General features: G+C 39.0%; 1 protein-coding gene across 2 annotated transcripts; it reads right to left on the bottom strand.

Annotated features, from left to right (window-relative positions):
* Positions 1-13: 13 nt before the first annotated feature.
* pir (pirin) lies at positions 14-21,423 on the bottom strand. 2 transcript variants are annotated; one of them, XM_037756944.1, is made up of 10 exons: positions 21,229-21,423; positions 18,972-19,069; positions 18,794-18,886; positions 12,191-12,271; positions 7,204-7,410; positions 5,629-5,713; positions 3,949-3,993; positions 1,029-1,111; positions 782-848; positions 14-657 (listed from the first exon to the last, which is right to left on the bottom strand). In XM_037756944.1, exons 2-10 carry the CDS (start codon positions 19,062-19,064, stop codon positions 539-541), a joined length of 873 nt encoding a protein of 290 aa, XP_037612872.1. In that variant the 5' UTR covers positions 19,065-19,069; positions 21,229-21,423; the 3' UTR covers positions 14-538. The 2 variants fall into 2 exon arrangements, with proteins under 2 accessions (XP_037612872.1, XP_037612868.1); XM_037756940.1 differs by having other exon boundaries at positions 18,972-19,078; positions 21,229-21,422.
* Between the last annotated feature and the right edge of the window lie 449 nt (positions 21,424-21,872).

Below are 21,872 nucleotides of genomic sequence, written 5' to 3' on the forward strand. Positions count from 1 at the left end.
AACGTGCAAAAACTTTTGTTTAAACAATATTTTATGTGGTCTGTAAGTTTTTGGCTATAGAGGAAAACTAACTCATTTTACAGCAGGATACATTAGGTTAATGTGGTACATAAATGTGTCATCACAATGTTGGTAAAACCTTCATACTTAATAGGATGTTAAATTTACTTCATTCCAACAATTTGTGCAAGAATTTCTCAACAGCTCTGCTACTGTGTTCTTCCAAACAGATGAAGGAAAATGTAATAAAGTTTAAAGTTAACGAGGGGGGTGGAGAGCAGTTAAAAGCACATTTCCCCTAAAATCTATATTTTACAAGGGAGAAGGTGTGAACTACTACTGTGCAAACAATAAGGCATGAAGTACAGAACAAGTTAAAAGTAGATGCTGGAAAATACTAAATGTCCTGTAAACACGTACAGAACATATCCTGAAGAAAGAAAAAGTACCCACATTTTCAATCAAAACAATTATCTCTTTAAATATGCTTCTATAGCAGCAAACAAGTAACGTCTTCACCAGGGACACCGCGCAGCGTTCAGAGAGAGTCGCTGATCTTGGACCTCCAGTTTATGGCCCTTTCAAAGCCATTGCTGCCAGTGTGGTAGTCCCTCATAGCCTGTCTGATCTCTTCCTCTGTGGTCATTACAAACGGACCTGAGGGGCACACAGGAAAGTATTACATTACAGGTATTGATTAAGTTCTGTTTGTGACATCTTAAAACACATCCAAGTATATATTTTGTGCAGTGAGTTGGAGGGAATAACACATACGACGTACCGTGTTGCACCACAGGCTCTTTGATTGGTTCTCCAGCGATCAGCACAAAATGGGAAACTTCAGAGCCCTGAGGAGGAAATAAGAAGCAGCGCTGTCATCTTTGTCATATTTCTGTTACACAAAAGTTGCACAAGATTTTCTCTTCTTCGGCTTCAAAAAACTTTCATATTAAACAGTTTGAGAAGGAAAAATTACTTTTTGATTGAACTCCTAACAAGAGCCGATACAGAGAACTTAAGTTTCTCACCTTGTTTTCAACTTTGACGCAGTCTCCGTCTCCAAACACGACAGTATGATGAGGATCCACCTTCTGCTGCTCCTCATCTGGACCTGAAAAGTCCAGTTTCAGTTGAAATCAATACTTCATTATGATTCAAACTGAGCCTGAATCAAACCAATATTCACAGCTCTGTACCTTTACATTTCGACAGGACTGCAATACAGTATAGTTCAATGTGACAGTCTCATGATTTTCTGCTATCTTTTTATCTTTTTTATCTTTAACCCACCCCTTAATTTCCCTGGGCTGAAAACAACTCAAACATATACTGAATCACAATACCACATAATAATATTCCATTATTATTACTGAACATTATTACTGTTAATTCTAATGATAATAAAATGTCGAGCTGGGACAGTTCTTCACATTCAATTCTAAATCGTGTTGGGGCAAAACCATAGACTGTATAAAATATGGACATGGTCTCTGTGACGTCACCCATAGGTTTCTGAAGAGAGTCGTGTTTAACCCACAAGTTGGGAAACCCACAAGTTGGGAAACTATCACTCTCATGGTTAAAGGGGACGTAATATGCTTTTGTAGTTTTGCCCTTTCCTTTATTGTATTGAATAGTTGTGTTTGTTCATGTCAAAGGTCAGCAAAGTTACAAAGCCACAAATTCATGCCAAGGGAGTTACTCTCCACCACAGAAACACCGCTCCTGAACTGCCTGAAACGCCTTGCTTGAAGTCCTGCCTTTTCTTCCATAACGTGGTGATGTCACCAAGTAAAAGAAAATTAATTATACACACATCACAGAAGGTGAGAGGCTATCAGAACAGCGTCAGTAAAGAAAAAAGGTAACACCTGCCCACTACTCCATGCCATGCTCAAGCAGAGTGTTTCAGACAGAGGGTGAAAAGAGGTGCTGCAGCACAGCAGGTATGAGAAAAGTAAAGTGTTTTCTGAACATTAAAGCATGCAAATATGTTCCAGTAGTAACCCAAAATACAAGTAGGAACCTGAAAATAAGCATAATCAATCCTCTTTAAGGTTAGGCATTAACCTTGAATAGCTGAGGATAGGGTAGGTCGTCGGGCAGCAAGTCTTGCGAGAGTTTTTACAAGTTTTTGCCAGATTTCTCAATTTGCAATAAGGTTACCTTCTAGACACAACCTCTGAAGAGTGGGTGGCTCCGGCCATCACCATCTTGGCAGTGACGACACAGCCTAACTCTTGCTAATCCAAAAATGGTCAAAAAGGTTGATGAGGCGGGCTGGGTGACGCAGCAGCCAGCGACCTGATACAGCACCCACCTGTCACTCAAATCGGCCACGCCCTCAATAACGCCAAACTTTAAGCCTTATTATGATTTAAACTGGTGAGTTATATAAAAAAAATCACACCCCGTGCAGTTGCCATGAAATTAGCTATCGAGATCAAAATGTTTTTTGTACCAGGCTGTTAACATGTTCATTTCTGCTGTAAAGCTGGCTATTTTAACATGGGGTGTGAGGGGATTGACTCGCTTTTGGAGCCAGCCTCATGTGGCCATTTGAGGAACTGCAGCTTTTGGGCACTTTGTGTTTGCTTCTCAGCACCGGAGGTTGCCGCTTGGGCAAAACCCCATACAATAAATATGTTGCTTAAGAGGATTGATGAGGTTTATGGTCTTTGAGATGTATTTGATGTATTTCTGAAAACAAATGGAAATCTATGACTTCTGGGAGTAGGAGTGCCTCATTGGGGGAAACAAAACATTGGTACAATAGAATTCAAGTTTGATGGTCAAATGGAAAATGAAATTAAACTTGTTCAGACATTGGAATTACTATTTAATGTTTCACCCAAAACTAGCTTACTTGCTGCTTATGAGCTGGCATGTGCATCATTAGTAGTTTCACAAATGATTTCAGGGTACCTCAGGTCTATGTAGCAAAACAAAACCACTGTGTGTTAAATAGAAATGTATAGGCACCTGCACGTTTCAGACATTTTGAACTGCTTTCTGATCTTTGCTTGCACGCCGCAACACAAACAGTACTGACACTAAACGCTGAGAAAGCCAGACACTTGCGGTGGACGCTTTCATCAACGCCAGCTGGTCCTGATTCGACCGGACTACACGCAGAGATGAAGACTTAAGATTCAAATTACTTCTTTAATCTTTGCAGCCAATTTCATCCTCTCGTGTCATCAAAACATCTGCCAGCAATTACAAGCAGTGTGAGAGATCCGGCAGTGTAACAATGGAGAGTAATCGAATCATAATGACATTTTATGAAAGAATATTAAAAAGGGGAATTCGGACTGAAAACAACAGGTTTCAACAAACCAAGAAAACCTCTGAAAAGGAGTTCACTGTCTGAAGGGTTTGTTCTCATGCGAGGGGAACTCCCTGATCGCACAATATCATCAATTAAGCGGGAAATGCCGTATTTCACAGTATAATGTCAAAGAGCAACACTGATACAACAGGGCGTAGTTGGAATATGTGGGTAAAGTGATTGATATGAAGCCAAGCTCTGAGACGGTCATATTTTATACACAGTAGCGCCATCGTTTTTTCCAGTGAAGTGGAGTAGTCTACAGTATGAATCCATCAAGCTTTAAAGTGGAACACATGGATATTTTGGCTGAATGTAGGAGGGAAGTTGCGATTGGACTGAGATCACACACATATTTGTAACGTAGATATGGCAGCAGGAAGAGCAGGGAGGGAAGTGAAGGAGTGATCAAACACACTGGACAGAGTGCATACACCCAACTAGAAGAATAATGTTAGTATCATACTGTTTAATAGTGACTTCATCTTCTCCTTCTATCAATCTGAAGTACTGGACAATATGAGACAGGTGATGTATGTATGTATTCATAAGGGAAATAAACCTTAATGTACAATGGGCCTTTCTTTTAGGGAGAATATTAACCAGATAAAACTCACCAACATGAATGGATCCTGATAGAGTGTAGATGAATGTAGTCCATCCTGTCAAACACAGAAGTATTTTGTGTTATAAAGATTTTGGTGAGCCATTTCACAGCTCTTAAACCTGCAAGAGTACGCTAGAGGTTTGGTGAGAAGTCAAATTCACCAGCACTCACTGCAGGCAGGACAGTGACAGAAATATACCATATTAAGTTGAGGGCGTCTGAATACAGAAATGAAAGTGAATTTATTTGTGAAATATTTCCCCATTTCCTTGTGTTAAAGCTCGCTTTCCCTCAATGTCTCTCTCTCTCTCTCTGTTAATGTAAAATACTGAGCTCTCGTGTATCCAAACAGCTTTACGAGCCCAGAGGTGTTTGTACTGTAGATGTCTGCTGATAACATTTTATACACATTTCTCTAACTCCTCCACTGTTAAAGTGCAAACCCTTAGTGGGAACCTTGTGTATACTGACCAAGATCCTTCTGAACGGAGCCTGTAAAATGCAAAACACTCTTACTATTAATAGTGTGGTGAAATATGAGAGCACTATCTCATAATTACTGTACTGTGGATGTAACAAGGATGTTTGAGAAGCTCTAAATCTTATGAACAGAGGGCACGGTCATCACAAGTGACAACTACATGATAATGATAAATACTAAAACGTAAGCACACGTTAAATAGAGAGTAATATATATCTGAAATTTTGTTTGTTTACAACATAGATAGTATATAAGAAGTGGACGTAGTCATCGTGATGTCTCCCATTGGTTTGCGGAGTGCCGTTTTGAAGCCTTGAGTTCAACATTTTGGCCGTCGCCATCTTGGCTTTTTGCAACCAGAAATGACACGAGAGGGTGGAGCTAAGTACATAATAATTCAGTACACTGAATAAGATGTTTTCAGGCGACAAAAAAGGTTATAATTAACTTTTATGAACTGAAAACACACTTTAAAATGGTTAAAGTTGTAAGACGGAAACACAAACAACTCCCAGACCGGACAACGCCGTGGTAGCGAACTGTCAATCATAATGTAGCCACGCCCAAAAGCATCCCCTGCTTTATGGTCTATTTGACTCTACATGGGACCATCATTTACTAAATGAACATCATGCTGTATTGAACAAGATTGAAACTAGTGAGTGAGAAGTAGGCTCATTTTCTCATAGACTTCTATACAATCAGACTTATTTTTGCAACCAGAGGAGTCGCCCCCTGCTGGCTATTAGAAAGAATGAAAGTTTAAGGCACTTCAGCATTGGCTTCACTTTTCAGACCCGGAGGTTTCCCACTGGTTGACAGGAAAAAAAGTGCACCTTTTAGTTTGCTAACCTTAGCTAACTTTAGCCACCAAAAGCTACTGGTCATACCAGACGAGGTAAGGCTATAGCCGCAAAACTGAATTTAGCAATCGTGTGTCTTATTAATTATGAACTGAACCTTTCATTTGCAAAGCGAAGAGAGTGTGATTTCTACTTAATTTTGCTTCATTTTCATTTTATGTTCTCAAGTATCACTCATTGTTCTGTTTCCTGCCACAAGAGGACAAAATTCAATAAGGGTCGTCTCATGGTGAGGACACGAAGCAACCATGAGGTGCTTTTGTGTAAGCATCCTAACAGACACTTCTCTTATTAACAGACCATTTACAGACACACTATGGTGTATTCAGAAATGTTATTCTCCTACCTGAGGGGACTGGCTGCACATGCAGGGCGCCTGTCTGCAGCCTGAAGTCCAGGTACAAGGTGGGGGTTCTTGTGTAGACCTTCGACTATAGGGGGGAAAAAAGACAATATGCTTACTTTCTCCAACATACACACACACACACATACACAAGATTCAAATATTTTGCATAAAATAGGAAAGACATTCATGCAAACTTTGAAATAGTGGCGCCAGTGACAGTCACGGTCATTTGTTTACAACTTCAGAACCATCTGCACTTCTGTTCCCTGCAAATGGGGTGTGAACAATAAGTTAAAGCTGCATTGTTTTGTTGCTACCCATAAAAAAAAAAATGTTATATGGCTTGACGACCTACTAAAAATCCCATGGTTTTTCAGAGAAGTCAGAAGCTGTTATTAATAATGGATCACACTTCTTGCACTAAATAGCTTTTTTATTGTGAATGAGTCGGATGAGATGGCCTTAAAAAAAACCTGAGCATTGAGGTTTTGATAATAGGAAACATACTATACGTGAGAAAGTGAGCAAAGTTAAGGAAATAAAAGCTAAAAGAGTTTTGCGTTTCTGATTTGTGCAGAACTATTATTGTCATCTGTTAAAATTCAATAAATACAGGGCATTACATTCAGGGACGTATCTGCACAAATGTGTAGTGTAGAGAAAGGTACTTGAAATGTCATCAAGATCGTTCACAGACATAATTGATGCTACGCCATCACAGCTCATCTTTGCACGCTGTATAGTCTCCATCACATGTTTCATTGCTCTAATTGGTTGTAGGTCTATCCAATTGCGTCCAGAGGTCTTTTGGCCTATATGCTGATGAAGCCTCTTGGCAATCGAAAATGAACTGAAAGGTTCTTGTGTTGTCAGGCTTCATAAAATCAGGGTAAATGTGAGCTGAAATCATCATCGATAAAAAAACTAAATTATGAGCCTTATGAATAAATACAATAAATAAAGAGAAATGGATGTGTGACTTTTAGTGGTGGAGGAGGCTACTTCAGTTCAATGACGTGTGTTAAACCCAGAGGCAGACCATCATTTGCATAATATAGCTTCTCTATCAGCTTCTTGTTAGGCCTAAGTTCGTCATCAGCCCTCACTTCAGTCTCCACGTCAACTTCCACTTACGTTCAGAAGTGTAATAAAAGAAGTACACACACACACACGCACACACACACACACCGCAACATTACAAAGTCATCCCTCGCAGGCCAGGACAATCTGCTCCTCATTTGCAGTTTCCTCTTTTCAACCAGACACTCATTACACTCACACTGGTCACATAGTGTGGTTAACAGGCATTCACTTTCACTCACACACACACGCACATTTATGTCATTGTCGGTTTTTCCTATGTGCCGCAAGCATCCAGCAAATGCGCAATCACCATGAGATCAACAGCTAGCAGGAAAGTAAACATCATGTTCAGTTTCAAAGCGCTCTTCTGTCTGGGGCTTGATTTAATGATGCTGTAGTGACATCACAACCCTGTGGCTGAATTATGAACACACACACACACACACACACACACACACGCACACACACACACATACACACACACACACACACCTTTGCTCCTAAAGCTTCTCCAGATATCACAGCGACTGTAACTCCTCCTTGGTTGGGTTTGGGGATCGCGGCGCCTTTCAGCTCCTGGTACGCCGGTTCCACCATCTTGTCCCGCCTCGACAGGTTCACCCACAGCTGCAAGCCCACCACCGGCTCCTCTGACACGGGCATCTCAGCATGGACCACCCCCCGTCCTGCAGTCATCCACTGGTGGACAAGGAGACATATTTTAAATAGACACAGTCTATGTGCTGAAGTTGTTCATAGAAGTCACTATTTGTATTTGCATCGCTATTTGTTGAGGCCATAACGTTGTATTTGTATTAACTAACCAGAGGTGGGAAGGGTTTTATTAATCATGTGGCACTAGGAATGGCACTACTGATCAGGTGGCTAGTCCACCAATTTGCTCCAGACAGAAATAACTGTCTGAAGAATTGTGAATAGGGATGCACCGATGCCAATACTGATATGGGTATCGGGCCGATACTGATTCAAATAGCTGGATCGGGTATCTGTGACAATGGGGCCGATCGATTTAATTCAAGTGTATATTTATATACTGGAATTTTAATTCCATAGTCTTGACCAATTTGTTGCTGCATTAAAAATTTGCAAGTAACCTATTTGAAATTTCTTTGGAATTACTGCCAAATTACCCCAATATTTACCTCAATATTTACCTCAATATTTACCTCAATATTTACCTCAATATTTATCAAAAAATACTTTGTTTGGCTGTCTTGACTTGGGACTTGACTCTGGACTTTTATTACCATTATTTTATATCTATTATAAACATTATTTAATAGTTATATTCCGCAATTCCCCAATAAGCAGTAATAGCTGTAATCTATTTCATACATTTCCAGGAAAAGAATACAAAGTTATTGATATGCTTTATTTCCATGTCTGCTGGTAAATAGATAATAATTAACAAACAAATTATTTGAAATTTCTTTAAAAAACTCCCTGAATCATTACATTAGCTATCAGGTTACATTTGTTTAGACAATAAGTGATCAGAAGTGTCTTCTGTTAGTTTTGGTTTTCCACCTCCGATGAAGAGCAGCGCACAGCCGCTTCTCAAGCCTAAGGGCCCTATTTTAACCATTATTTGCTATTTTAGCATATCCCTATTAAATAATGTTTGTAATAAAATAATGTTTGATACATTTTGAGGTACATATTGGGGTAATTTGGCAGTAATTCCATAGAAATTTCAAATAGGTTTCATGCTAATCATCACCTAATTACCATGAAATTTGCGGACTTGTAAAATGAAGTGTTACCGTTGTACGCTTTGTGCCACAACATTTTTTTAATATTAAGAAATTACAATTCAGTACATCTATATCTATGTATTTATTTGTTACATTTTGTTTTACAAAGTTAGGACAGTAATGTTTAAGTCCAGCCTGATGTTGCCTTACACATAAAACAATGATCCCAGTCACTTCCTCACAGCCTTCCATACAGCTTATTAATTAGACCCTGGTATCAGATCGGTACTCGTATCGGCCGATACCCAAAGCCCAGTCATCGTATCGCTATCGGGACTGAAAAATTTGGATCGATGCATCCCTAATTGTCAAATGTTCTTTAAGGGATGTTTTGTTGTAACTTTGATGAAGCCCATATTCTCAAAGTTTTTATTGAATTACAGTATCTTGACATCTACGAAAATGTTAGTCAAACATTTACAGATGCGAAGTAATATATCCTAATTACCCCGACTTCACATCTAACGTAACCAGTATTACATTTTGGGTGTAAATGTCTCGACAACTATTGGATGGATCGTCATGAAATCTGGTAGACATGCATGTATGTTGTAAAAGCATTGGCAGACTACAGTATATGTGCATATGTGGCAGACCATTAAATGTGATAATAGGAGATTCCTCCTCTCCTTGCTCCTTTTAGATCATGAAATGTAGTTACAGATTGTAGCTTATGTTTTGTGCAAAATTGTGTGTTGAGTACACTGAAGGGAAAAATAAATTATGAATGAATAAATAATAGTGAAATATAACAACGGTTGGCTTTCAATGTTCTTCATTAATCTTCTGGGTTTGATAAAGACCCGACTTAATCACGTTATCCTTTGAGACATTTCCGGCAGTATTATAAATAATAAACTATATTATGCAAAAACATCAGAAGTTTGGACTTCAAAGTAAAGAAAGACTTAAGTGATTTTCAGTAAAATATAGATACATTCTTCTGAATATAATAATAAATACATTCTATAAGGTACAGCTGGTTTTGGGTCGTGATTTGAAACATACTGGATGAGATGAGGTTTAGTTTAACAGCTTGTGCTTCTCTTTTAGTCCAGCTGGAAATCCACTCTCAAGCTTTGCTTTAATGCAGCTGGACGCTGATTATTCATCCGTGACTGTTCACCATGCGGTTTGGTTGCTTTTATTACTTTCTTTTATTGCTTTGTGCTGCGTATATTTTACTGTCAGGGATCTACTGGATAATAACATGCAGAATACAACAGAGAATAAACCAAGAGAACAGAGGAAGCACAGATGAAATTAAATTAATCAGTGGTTCAAATTCAATTTTAAAACATCTTATGTGATATAATAAATATGCAGTCTAACTTGGAAATAATCTGCCAGTTTGGGTACATAAAGTCCTGATAAAGATGGGCATTGTGTATGAAAATATGAACATTGTTATTCATTTAAAACTTTAATAGAACTATGCTTATACCAAGTCCATTATGGGTAACTATTGAAGTAATAGTTGTTTCTTTCAGCAATGTTTCTGGGCACAGAAAAATCAGTCAATATAAAACTGATTTATCCTTTTTAAATAACCTGACCCATACTGCACAAATTTAGTTTAACATTTACTTTTGCACTACTTGCAATGTCCAATTCACACCATTACACATGTATACATGTACAGTAGAAATCCTCTCATTTATTTAAACTATTATCAACAAGTATTGTTTATTGCTAAGTTATTGTATTGATAAGTATTTATAGCTTTTTTGCACATTAAATTTGTCTTGTTCGCTAAGCTGCTATATCTATCTATCCATCTATCTATCTATCTATCTATCTATCTATCTATCTATCTAAATCTATTAGAGCTGGGACGATACACCTATCTCCCGATTCAATACTATTACAATACTTGAGTGTCGATTCGATAAGTATTGCAATTTTTAAGTATTGCGATTCGATATTACCAGTTATTGTGATTTTTTTTTAACTTTTTTAACACTAGACCATTGGAAAAAGTTGAATCATACAGTTCTAAGGGCTTTTACTTTGGAAAATATCTAAAAAATATATATATTTTCAGCACGTAAGCATCTATATCTATCTAAAAATGGAGGAAATTGGATTTGTTTCTTTTCTAAAATGGACATGTACAGATGTGGAATTAATTCAACCACTAACAGAACATTGTTGGCATGCCGTCTTCACCGCTTCCTTCGCGGCTTTAATCGGAAACTGTGTTGGAGCTTTTCCCTAAAGGACAAGCAGGCGGCTGTTTGAGCATCTGCAGCTCCAACGTGACGTCGTGAGCCTACGGAGGGTGCACATGGAGGGTTACAGCAAATTCAACTGAACTGACTGAACCTCTGCTGCAGATTGAAGCTGAGTCAGCAGCCTGTGAGTGTGTGTGTGTAACTTTACTACTTTAAAAACACAGGAAACAACCCACAGGGCATGATATCCAATTAGTGTGAGTGCACAACATTATAATACATATGTAATGAGTTGGTGGGGATTTGTAGGCCAATAGGTTGAAGTCTTGTTCTGCTCTTGTCGTTTCAGTGGACTGAATGCTTCAAGTTAATGATGACATTTACTATTAGGAGGATTAGACTGATAGATATCAGTGATCACACCATTAGATAACGGGTATCTAATATCGGAAAGAACAGAAAATATTTATTTATATTTCCGTATTTAGTTATTTTATTAGTGGCAAAGTTAAAGGAATAGTTTTTCATTTTGGGAAATATGCTTTCTTGTTAATTAACTCACGAAATAAGATGTTATAACTTGTTTGTTTAATTTGTACAAAATCAAAAAAATGACCCGTTGTGGTTTTACTTAGTTTCATGGGCCGGACTACTGTTGTCATGTGAGGTTGCTATAGGCAATCAGCGCCAATAGAGTGCTACAGTAATGAGTCCTAAAACTCTGAAATGAATTATTATTTACAGTTATTATATACATTTTAGCACATCCGGTTCCCTCGTCTGGAAGTCAATGGGTTTTTAGTTAGATGTCTAAAATAAGATTTTAACGTTTTGTTCTACGACATAAAATACGTCAGTAAATACCCCACTCGTGAATTTTGTAGCCTTTATGTGTCTTAAAAAAGGCGGTTGTTAGCAAGTGGCTAAATGACACTACTAAACTTCATCATGCTGACTCGTCCGCCTTTACAGCCTCGTTGTGGTTACTCACGCTCATTCGAGCGTGGTGTAGTTCGTTTATAGCCTTGTTAGCTTTTTACTTCTGCCGATTGCTTTCACACTTAAAAAATCATAAAGTGGTGTTCATTTGTGAAGATTATCTTGCTGAACAAAACTTGTATCATAAAACGTTTGTTTGCCACAAAGCTTATTTTCTGCAATAATCCAAAACCTAATAGAAAAATCCCATTCGCTTTTTGTCGAGGGAACCAGGGCAATTCTAACTTCCTCGTTGGCCTACAAAAATACATCACCCTGGAGCACTCAATGTGTCCAAAAGTAAAATGTTCGGCACATAACTGCATGTTCAACCGCAAATTGGCATTATTACACTTCCATTTTTGTACGAATTAAACAAACAAGATATATAATTTGTATACATAGTGAGCTTTAGAGGTGCTGGTACCATAGCTACAAACATGAGCGGTGTCCATCTTTTCATCCAACTCTCGGCAAGAAAGAACCATTCCCAAAAGGACAAACGATTCCTTTTTTAAAAAATCATAAAAATTAAGTTATGCAGTAGCTTACTTGCAGATCTCCGGCTTTCAGTCGTCCTGAATGGCCACAGAAGTCTTCATGGGCCGTGATCCCCTCTAAAATGTATGTTACCTGTTTGAGGAAAGACACACATATAGCATAAAGAGCTTCATTCAGATGACTTAATACTTAAATTTAGAAACAAATGTAAAGAATTGGACCCGCATATGCCCGCTCGCGTGTGGCTACACTTTTCAGACAAGACTCCAACACAAACTACATGGAAGCACCAAAACCTTTTGGTTCTATCTAGTGTAGCCCGTCTTGCAAAACAGTGTTGACCGTGGTCGTAGTACACGGGGGAGAACGTAGCTTTGGTCTCCAGGGCCGGAGTCTCTGCTCCTCTGCTCCTCTGCCTGCTTGCCTTCACTCAGCTCGCTCCACCTCTACACGTGCATGTGCGCACACTACACACTGCGGAAGAGTTAGTTTAGCTCTGAGAATATCTAGTAAATGTAGAGTGGACGTTTGTGCAGAAATAAATGGTGCAGCTCCTCCAGACCAACAGAGGTTTCCTGTGTCTTGTGAAGTGACGGGGCTCCGAAGCGAGAAATGTTACCGTCTCCGACCGGGTGTCGGTGTCTTCCTTCGGCCGCGGTCAGGAGGCTGAGGCAGGAAAAGCCAACACTAGGATCAGCAGTGATTCATGGAGAGACCTTCGTCTGGTCAGCTAACATTACTGCCAAGCAGCTGAAATATAGAGTAATATTGTGGTTTTAACTGACGTGTGTCGCCTCACTGTTTTGAGCGATGCTCGTTCATGTCTATTTAGAGCGAGCAAGCGCGAGCCCGACGCTGACTTTCGTTGACTTAACGGCCACAGGTGTCGCTGTTAACAAGCATTTCTGAATCTTACAAACAGTCCCTTTAAGCCTTATTTTGACATAAAGTAATGCACTTTCTGTGCATAATGTTCCAGGTTTCATTAACTCAGGCCTTGAGCTTATAAAGAGTGCTGCTTTGACACTAAAAGCACGTGTGCGCTGGTTTCACCGCCGCAGTGGTCAGACTGGACAGGAAAAGAAGTGCTGAGCGACGGGTCACGGGTTCAAAGGTGAACATCTGTGTAAGGGAGGAAAGCTCGGGCCCCTGCAGCGAGCTGCCTGTGATCTATCTCCACAGCTGCATGATTTCCAAAGTCATACGAGTGTGAGCAAACACACCTGCAGAAAGGCATGCTGGGAGTGTAGCCGAGTCCTGTCCACCCGCACCGGGAGATTTAAGTTGCATCTGCCAACTCAAATACATTTGGAGGAACGTCTGGCAATCTAAGGACAATATCTGGGTTTTTTAAGTTCGGCTTAAAAAAATATATAACCTGCCACATTACCCATTCATCAATGTGGTGGAAGTATTACTGCTGACTATTATTATTACTGCTACTATTATTACTGCAGAGTACAGAGTTAAACTACAATTTAAAAACATGTGACGGGCTTGTGGTGAATTTAATATACAACATTAAAGCTGGGGGTTGGTAATCTTCTTCAAATACATTTTGTTATAATTCTTGAAATTTTCATTACATCCCAACAACAATCAATAAACCAAAAGCTCTGACAAAAAATAAGAAAAAAATCTGGTATCTGTGGTTGTCGGAGGACTGTAATAAACCCGTCCAATTATTACATACTGTATTATATATATAAATTATATATATATACAGACGTAGGCAAAATTGTTGGTACTCTTCCGTTAAAGAAAGAAAAACCCACAATGGTCACTGAAATAACTTGAAACTGACAAAAGTAATAATAAATAAAAATTTACTGAAAATGAACTAATGAAAATCAGCTGTTGCTTTTGAATTATGGTTCAACAGAATCATTTTAAAAAACAAACTGATGAAACTGGCCTAGACAAAAATGATGGTAGCCCTAGAAAAGATGTAAAATAATGTGACCATAGGGACATATTAAACTAAGATGTGTCCTGTAAATAGCATCACAGGTGTCTTCAAACTTGTAATCAGTCAGTCTGCCTATTTAAAGGGTGAAAAGTAGTCACTGTGCTGTTTGGTGTCATGGTGTGTACCACACTGAACATGGACCACAGAAAGCTAAGGAGAGAGTTGTCTCAGGAGATCAGAAAGAACATTATAGACCTTCATGTTAAAGGTAAAGGCTATAAGACCATCTCCAAGCAGCTTGATGTTCCTGTGACTACAGCTGCTCATATTATTCAGAAGTTTAAGGTCCATGGGACTGTAGCCTACCTCCCTGGACGTGGCCGCAAGAGGAAAATTGATGACAAATCGAAGAGACGGATAATACGAATGGTAACCAAAGAGCCTAGAACAACTTCCAAAGAGATTAGAGGTGAACTCCAAGGTCAAGGTACATCAGTGTCCGATCGCACCATCCGTCACTGTTTGAGCCAAAGTGGACTTAATGGAAGACGACCCAGGAGGACACCAAATCATAAAAAAGCGAGACTGGAATTTTCCAAAATGCATATTGACAAGCCACAAAGCTTCTGGGAGAATGTCCTTTGGACAGATGAGACAAAACTGGAGCTTTTTGGCAAGTCACATCAGCTCTATGTTCACAGACGAAGAGATGAAGCATCCAAAGAAAAGAACACTGTACCTAATGTGAAACATGGAGGAGGCTCGGTTATGTTATGGGGCTGCTTTGCTGCATCTGGCACAGGGTGTCTTGAATCTGTGCAGGGTGCAATGAAATCTCAAGACTATCAAGGCATTCTGGAGCGAAATGTACTGCCCAGTGTCAGAAAGCTTGGTCTCAGTCGCAGGTCATGGGTCCTCCAACAGGATAATGACCCAAAACACATCTAAAAACACCCAAGAATGGCTAAGAACTAAACATTGGACTATTCTGAAGTGGCCTTCTATGAGCCCGGATCTAAATCCTATTGAACATCTGTGGAAGGAGCTGAAACATGCAGTCTGGAGAAGGCACCCTTCAAACCTGAGACAGCTGGAGCAGTTTGCTCACGAGGAGTGGGCCAACATACCTGTCGACAGGTGCAGAAGTCTCATTGAGAGTTACAGAAATCACTTGTTTGCAGTGATTGCCTCAAAAGGTTGTGCAACTAAATATTAAGTTAAGAGTACCATCATTTTTGTCCAGGCCAGTTTCATTAGTTTGTTTTTTAAAATGATTCTGTTGAACCAAAATTCAAAAGCAATGTTTTATTTTCATTAGTTAATTTTCAATAAATTTTTATTTATTATTACTTTTCTCAGTTTCAAGTTATTTCAGTGACCTTTGTGGGTTTTTCTTTCTTTAACGTTAGAGTACCGACAATTTTGCCTACGTCTGTATATATATTATTACACTCTGCCTGTTCAGTCATTGTGCATCACTGGAAAAGAACGTATATTGCCAAGAAGTGAAAGTCAGTGGTTTGTTCCATTGCAACATCAGCGCCAAGTAACAAAGTTACGCTTCCTCTATTTTGGACTGAAAGCGACTACTGGACACCAGTAAAATATCCGCCTAAAAAACTAAATTATTTCTGTATTATTGTCATATTCTACCGAAATGGCCTGTGCTGAACAATAAAATATTATAAATATATTAAGCACTTTCAGTCCAAAATGGCGGCAGCGGATGTTGTAAAAAAAACACCAGTTTCGTCTCTTTGCTTCTATACTCTTTGTCAACAAGCTGCTAGCTCGACAGCTGTGACAATAGCCATGTTCGTAGTTTATGTTCATAATGATAATTTTGGGGGAGTAGCTTTGGAGGGAGGCCTGAAGGGACGGACTGTCAGTGTTGCCGACTTGCCGACTTTCTCACTAGATTTAGTGACTTTTGGAGCTAGTGCTGCTAGCTACTTTCATTGGAAAAGAGTTGGCAACACTGGGCTAGGTTTTTTCGTTTGAGTGGAGTGACGCTCTGGAGCGAGTCACGTTGTGGACTCCGGCCCAAGCAGGAAAAGTTAACGGTGTTTGTTTTTTCCATTCTGGGCTACTGTTGAAACCATAGACTGCATATAAAGATGGACGGCGCGTCTCCACTTCCTCTCACTGTACAAAAGTCAAGCCAAAATATCACGGATAGGGGACTTGCCATCTTGAGATTTTTACATAATTTGGAGTCTGTGCAGTAGTGATCGGACAGTGGAGACGCAGTATCGAGGTCATCCGCCCGAACCAATCGCGAGCCGAGCACGGCCACAGTTTGTCAGCGAGAGAGACTCACAGCTGTCAATCATGACGTCTCAACCCCTTTTTATAAGCATTAAATAAAACCAAACTTATCAGAAAAATGAACACATGAACATACATCAGCGTGATAACAACTATCTAAAATGACAGAAACCATCTTTGGGAAAAATGTATTTGACGTGTACTTTGCCTTTTTAGTTTGGATCATGCCCCATCCACTAACCTAGAGGGGGCAGGATTTATGACTTATATTGCAGCCAGCCAGCAGGGGGCGATCCAGATGTTTTGGCTTCACTTTTGGGGTCATGTCGTCCATCTTTATATACAGTCTATATTTTAAACATGGCGGTCAGCTCCGTGAAGAGGACCCACTCCCTATGTAGATATAAAGGACTCATTCTAAGATAACGAAAACACAACAATTCTTATTTTCAGGTGATTATAAACCACAGAAAACATACTTATTAATATTATATTCACTTTCTGCCAATAGATCTCTCTGGTCCAAGCTGAAAAAGCGATACATTTATTTCTGAAGCCATTTTCAAGAACAAATGGTTCACATATAGAGACTAACAGAGTGGGAGCCAGAATAAGAGCTGATTAGTTATTTAATCAAATATTCTCCCACTTTATTCAGAGCAGAAACCAGAGAAGTGCAGGTAAAAGTAAAAAGCTGTCCATTTCTAAAGATGCAATAAAACTGAGTAAGTGGTCCACACATCACTTACTGCAACTATTCTGTGACTTCACTTTCCAAACCCATGTTCAAATGTAATTTGCCCTAAAAGCAGCAATAATGAATTTGGCCACATCAAGGCAGGAGAACATTGAGCAAACACGGAGCAACATTATTATTCATTTGGAGTCGTGTTTCTGTCCATCTGATGAATGTAAATCCAATATTAACTCTCCTTTCAGTTCTGTTTTTGATCTCTACCAACTCCTGAAGGACATATCTGGCTCTAAATGTTCACCAGCTAGTTGCTACCTTTGTGTAGAGGGGGTTGATCAGAGAGTTTTTGCTGCAAAATCGTTGTCAGTCAATTAAGTTGATGGATTAAAACATAAAATTAGGGGCAGTAAAATCAAGACAATGAGCCAGAAACAGATTTGGGTGATATTTCTCTGTGTCTTCGTCACTACGAGCAGCATCTTTCACATCACACATGATCATTAGAGTTAGTAAAAAAATGTTGATTAGTGCAGCTTTAATGTAAAGGTGATCCTAAGAAATCAGTTACAACTAGCCTTTCATATTATATAGACTGACAGGGTGTAAAATCTTCATGTCCACTCAAGATAATATCTGCAAATGTATCTGTTATTTTTTCCATTTATAAATTAACCGACAAGTCTGTAAAATGCAAACGGCGATGCTACATTCCCATCACACTGAAGTCCAAATGACATCTTAAAATAGTTTCAATTGTCTGGCAAACAGCCCCAAAAAAAAACAAATGTGTTTAAATTACAAGCAACACATTAAGAAAATTTAGCACATTTAGCGATTTTTATGTGATGAATAAGTTATTTCAGTTATCAATCTTGTCATTAGTTACTACTCTGTCAATTAAATAATCGATTACTCATTTTCAACAAGTCAGACATGAAATAAAGATGGCAAAGAAATGACAAAATGCAGGAAGGAAAGGTGTGAAATAAAGACAGAAGGGAGGCTGTGGGCTCTGAGCTAAATGAGTAGGTTTTAAATATGTTTGTGTAAACACTGAAGCCATGTCTACTTTATTAAAATTATCATAGACTAGAAGAAAATCATTTGAAATACTTGACTTATACTTACTACTTATACTTTCTACTACTAATACTTTAAAAAATGTAAAGTAGAGCTTAATTTTTAATGAGTATGTATGTACAAGAAGCTACCGCAGTAATGTATTCACATTCTCAGTTTTCAGGAAACTGGGACAGCTGACATGTCAGTCAGTCAGTAAGTCTGGTGGAGACAGAATATATTCATTTCAAATACCAAGAAGAATAAAAAAACACAAAACCAACCACGAATCCACAAAGACACATCAGAAGACGGGACAATTCCTCTCTTTCAAAATAGGGGATTTTTTTTCTGAGTTGTCATGATAAAATTTTAACCCAAAGCTTTCTGAGCTCAACTTGAGCTCTTTAAACTTAACAGTACCAGCAGACATTTTATCTCTGATGTCTCTGGATGTCTGTGTGATTTCTTTTTTTTAATCTATAAACCTAAATCAACATTTGTTCGAAGACACAGTGGTCCTGTAGCTTTCTGTTCTGCTGTCGCCATCTTGTGGTCAAAGTAAGAGTTTCTCCCCTCAGTGAAGCCGGTTGGTTCTATGATCCTTTTTTTAGTTTTAGCACCCTAACTTTCTCCATCTTATCTGAATATGTGCTGCTACATTAAAATTAAAGTCAAATGCATGATACATAGAGATAGATATAGATATATGTTCACTTCTTACCGTCTCAAATCCTCTGTGAGGATGGTCTGGAAAACCTGCCGGCTTGCTCACTCTGAACTCATCCAACATCAAGAAAGGATCCAGGTTTCTCAGCTGGAAATATAATATGCAGAGTATTGCATTAATTAATTGAGTTTTTAGTAAAAGGGTTGACAGTCGAACTTCATTAACAACATACCTCCTTTCTACCGATGCTCCTGCGGACACGAGCACCGACTCCCTCCGACTGTTCCACACTCAGAACAGTCCTGTCCACTTTCCTCACATTCATTGTCACTATAGTCACTGCAAACACATAAAATATACCTTAATATTCATTTATGAAGGATAACAAGACAATAAAAGGCATTTCTGGATGCAATAAAATAGTTTGTATTTGAGGCAACTGAACAAATCCATCTTCTTCCTGTACATGAGCTCTTTTTGAGATTTAAAAATCAACTTGTCTGACAATCAAATGTCTTTAAAACATCTTTAAACTGCCAGTAAAACACTGGAGGAAACGTCATGTTTTGACAAGTTTGTGATACAGAGCAGAGTTTATACAGCAACTGGGATCCACTATGAGTTATAAGTAGTCATGTTGAGTACATTTATTCAGCTATTTTTACTATTACTTATGTTGACTCAGGAATGAGTCCTAAAACCCGGAAATGAGTTAGCATTTTAGCACTTCTCGGTTCCCTCGTCTGGAAGTCAATGTTTTTTTTTTTTAATGGGTTTTTGTTGGGATGCCTGAAATAAGATCTGTAGTTAACACAAGCTGAAGAGATTTTAACGTTTTGTTCTACCACATAAAATACATCAATAAATAACCCACTCGTGAATTTTGAAGCTTTTCTGTGTCTTTAAAAAAGACGGTTGCTAACAAATGGCTAAACGTCATCACGTCGACTCGTCAGCCTTTACCGCCTCGTTGTGTATACTCGCGTTCATGTGACCATGTTGTAGTTGGTTTATAGCCTAACGTTAGATTTTTACTTCTGGCGATTGCAATCACACTTCAAAAAGCCATAAAAGTGGTGTTCATTTGTGAAGATTATCTTGCCGAACAAAACGTGCAAGTATCATAAACGTTTGTTTTCCACAGAGTTTATTTTCTGCAATAAACCAAACCCAATGGAAAAATCCCATTGGCTTGTTGTCAAGGTCACCAGGGTGATGCTAACTTCCTGGTTGGCCTACAAAAATACATCACCCCTGGAGCACTCTATATGTCAAATGCCAGTATGCCAAAAGATACCAGGATGTCCTACTACATCCGGTTGCATTTTGCAGTATGCAAGCCAGCATGCTTTTCTGGCTATTCTAACCCACAACCCTCAGCGTAGCAGATATATGAGCAGGAGGGTCAAAGTTCAAGGCACAATGTTATGAGGAAGTAGTATGTCCCAATTATATGCATACGGTAATAAAGTAAAAAGTATGCGATTTGGAACGTATCCTAAATGTCCATCCATACACCCACTTCCTCACTCGCTCTTATTCAGTGCAATTTACAGTTTCCCAGCATGCAGTGGGCATACATGCAAAACATACAATAACAATTTCCAATTCAACCGTTTAAGGTTTTTCCTTTATTTCATTATTATTATTCACTAAGCTTGTACTGTAGATGTAGAGACATCTCAAACTGTGGTCTCAAAGCAAAATTGGATCATCTTTATTGCAATTCAAACTGTTGTTGGTGTTTTGATTGTTTGTTCTTGTAAAAAAAAAAAAAAAAAATCAGACAGAAAAGACCCAAACAGGCAGACTGAGGAGGAGAAGGAATTTCCCAAATCAAATACTGCAAAGTAACATGATGACGTCGACAAAATAACCGGAGAGGTCACGCAATCACAGGGGTTTTTCCCGGTTTCTAAATCCTCTTCCTGGCAGATTTGGAGGCTCACAGCTGCAGACCAGCAGATCTGACAGCTGATCAGCTGAGCAGTCAGCTGAGAGGATCAGCTGACTGCTCAGAGCTGCTGCTGACGACTCATCTCTCCCTACAGTACACTCATCTCAGACACATTTCCTTTACTTTTTATTACATCATCTATGTCCCGGATGTTCCCGGCTCTGTGTGCACGAACCAATCTGTTAAACAGACTTCAGATCCTCTGCAGAGCACCTGATGAAGCACCTGATGAAGCACCTGTTGAAGCACCTGATGAAGCACCTGATGAAGCACCTGTTGAAGCACAGCTTCTGATCTCAGATCTGTTGCTGGTCGCCTGCTACCTCCTTCCTCATGTTGTAGTTACCAGGCTACAGAGTCTCTGCTATTTCAAGTTAAGGATGTTTTCAACACTAAGCTTCTGCATATTGTTATTTTCAACGTGCATAATTGAAGCCCCAGTGTGTTATTTTACCTGTTACAAATCACACTTTCATAAATGTTTCAAAATTCCTGCCAACGTTAAATTACACTGTAAAATAAACCCACTTACCTGAGAGGATAAGATCACCTGTCCCGATGCTGTTCTGGTTGTTTTTACTGTTTAAATGAGCGCCGGTTTGTTGTTGTGCCTGCAGCCCTCAGGTGAGATCTCAGGTGAGATTACAATGCGGAAGTCAGTCCGTCAGGGGGGCGTGGCTAAATCTATTCCCACAGTGTGAGACAGGTAAACAGCTGGAAATAATGGAGCAGGATAGAAACTGGTTTACAAGAGGGGGATAAAAATGACAGGGCTGAAGCTCCTTTTCATTTTTACTACAGCTCAGAGTCAGATTTCAGAAAGCTTTACAATAATATACAAAACTCTCCCTGATTCAGAAAAAAAAAAAGTTTTCAAGGCCATAAAATGTTTGCTTATGTGACCAGCATGAAGGTTAGACCATCTCAAACAGTCATTTTAACCCATACCACAGTATTGCCAGATTGGGCTGGTTTCCACCCAATTGGGCTACTTTTGATTAAATTGGGCTTTTAGATGAAATTTGGGCTGCTCGTCAACATCTGGCAGGGTTTTGAAAATATTGTGCTAACATTAACAAGCTGTCATTTTAATGTCAAAAACACTTATAAAAATTCTGTAAACTTCATTGTGTCCACTCACTCCCATTATTGACTAATTTAATTTGAGAAATACTT

Source organism: Sebastes umbrosus, chromosome 2 (genome assembly GCF_015220745.1).
Source record: "Sebastes umbrosus isolate fSebUmb1 chromosome 2, fSebUmb1.pri, whole genome shotgun sequence".
In the NCBI taxonomy this organism is placed as follows: Eukaryota; Metazoa; Chordata; class Actinopteri; order Perciformes; family Sebastidae; genus Sebastes; species Sebastes umbrosus.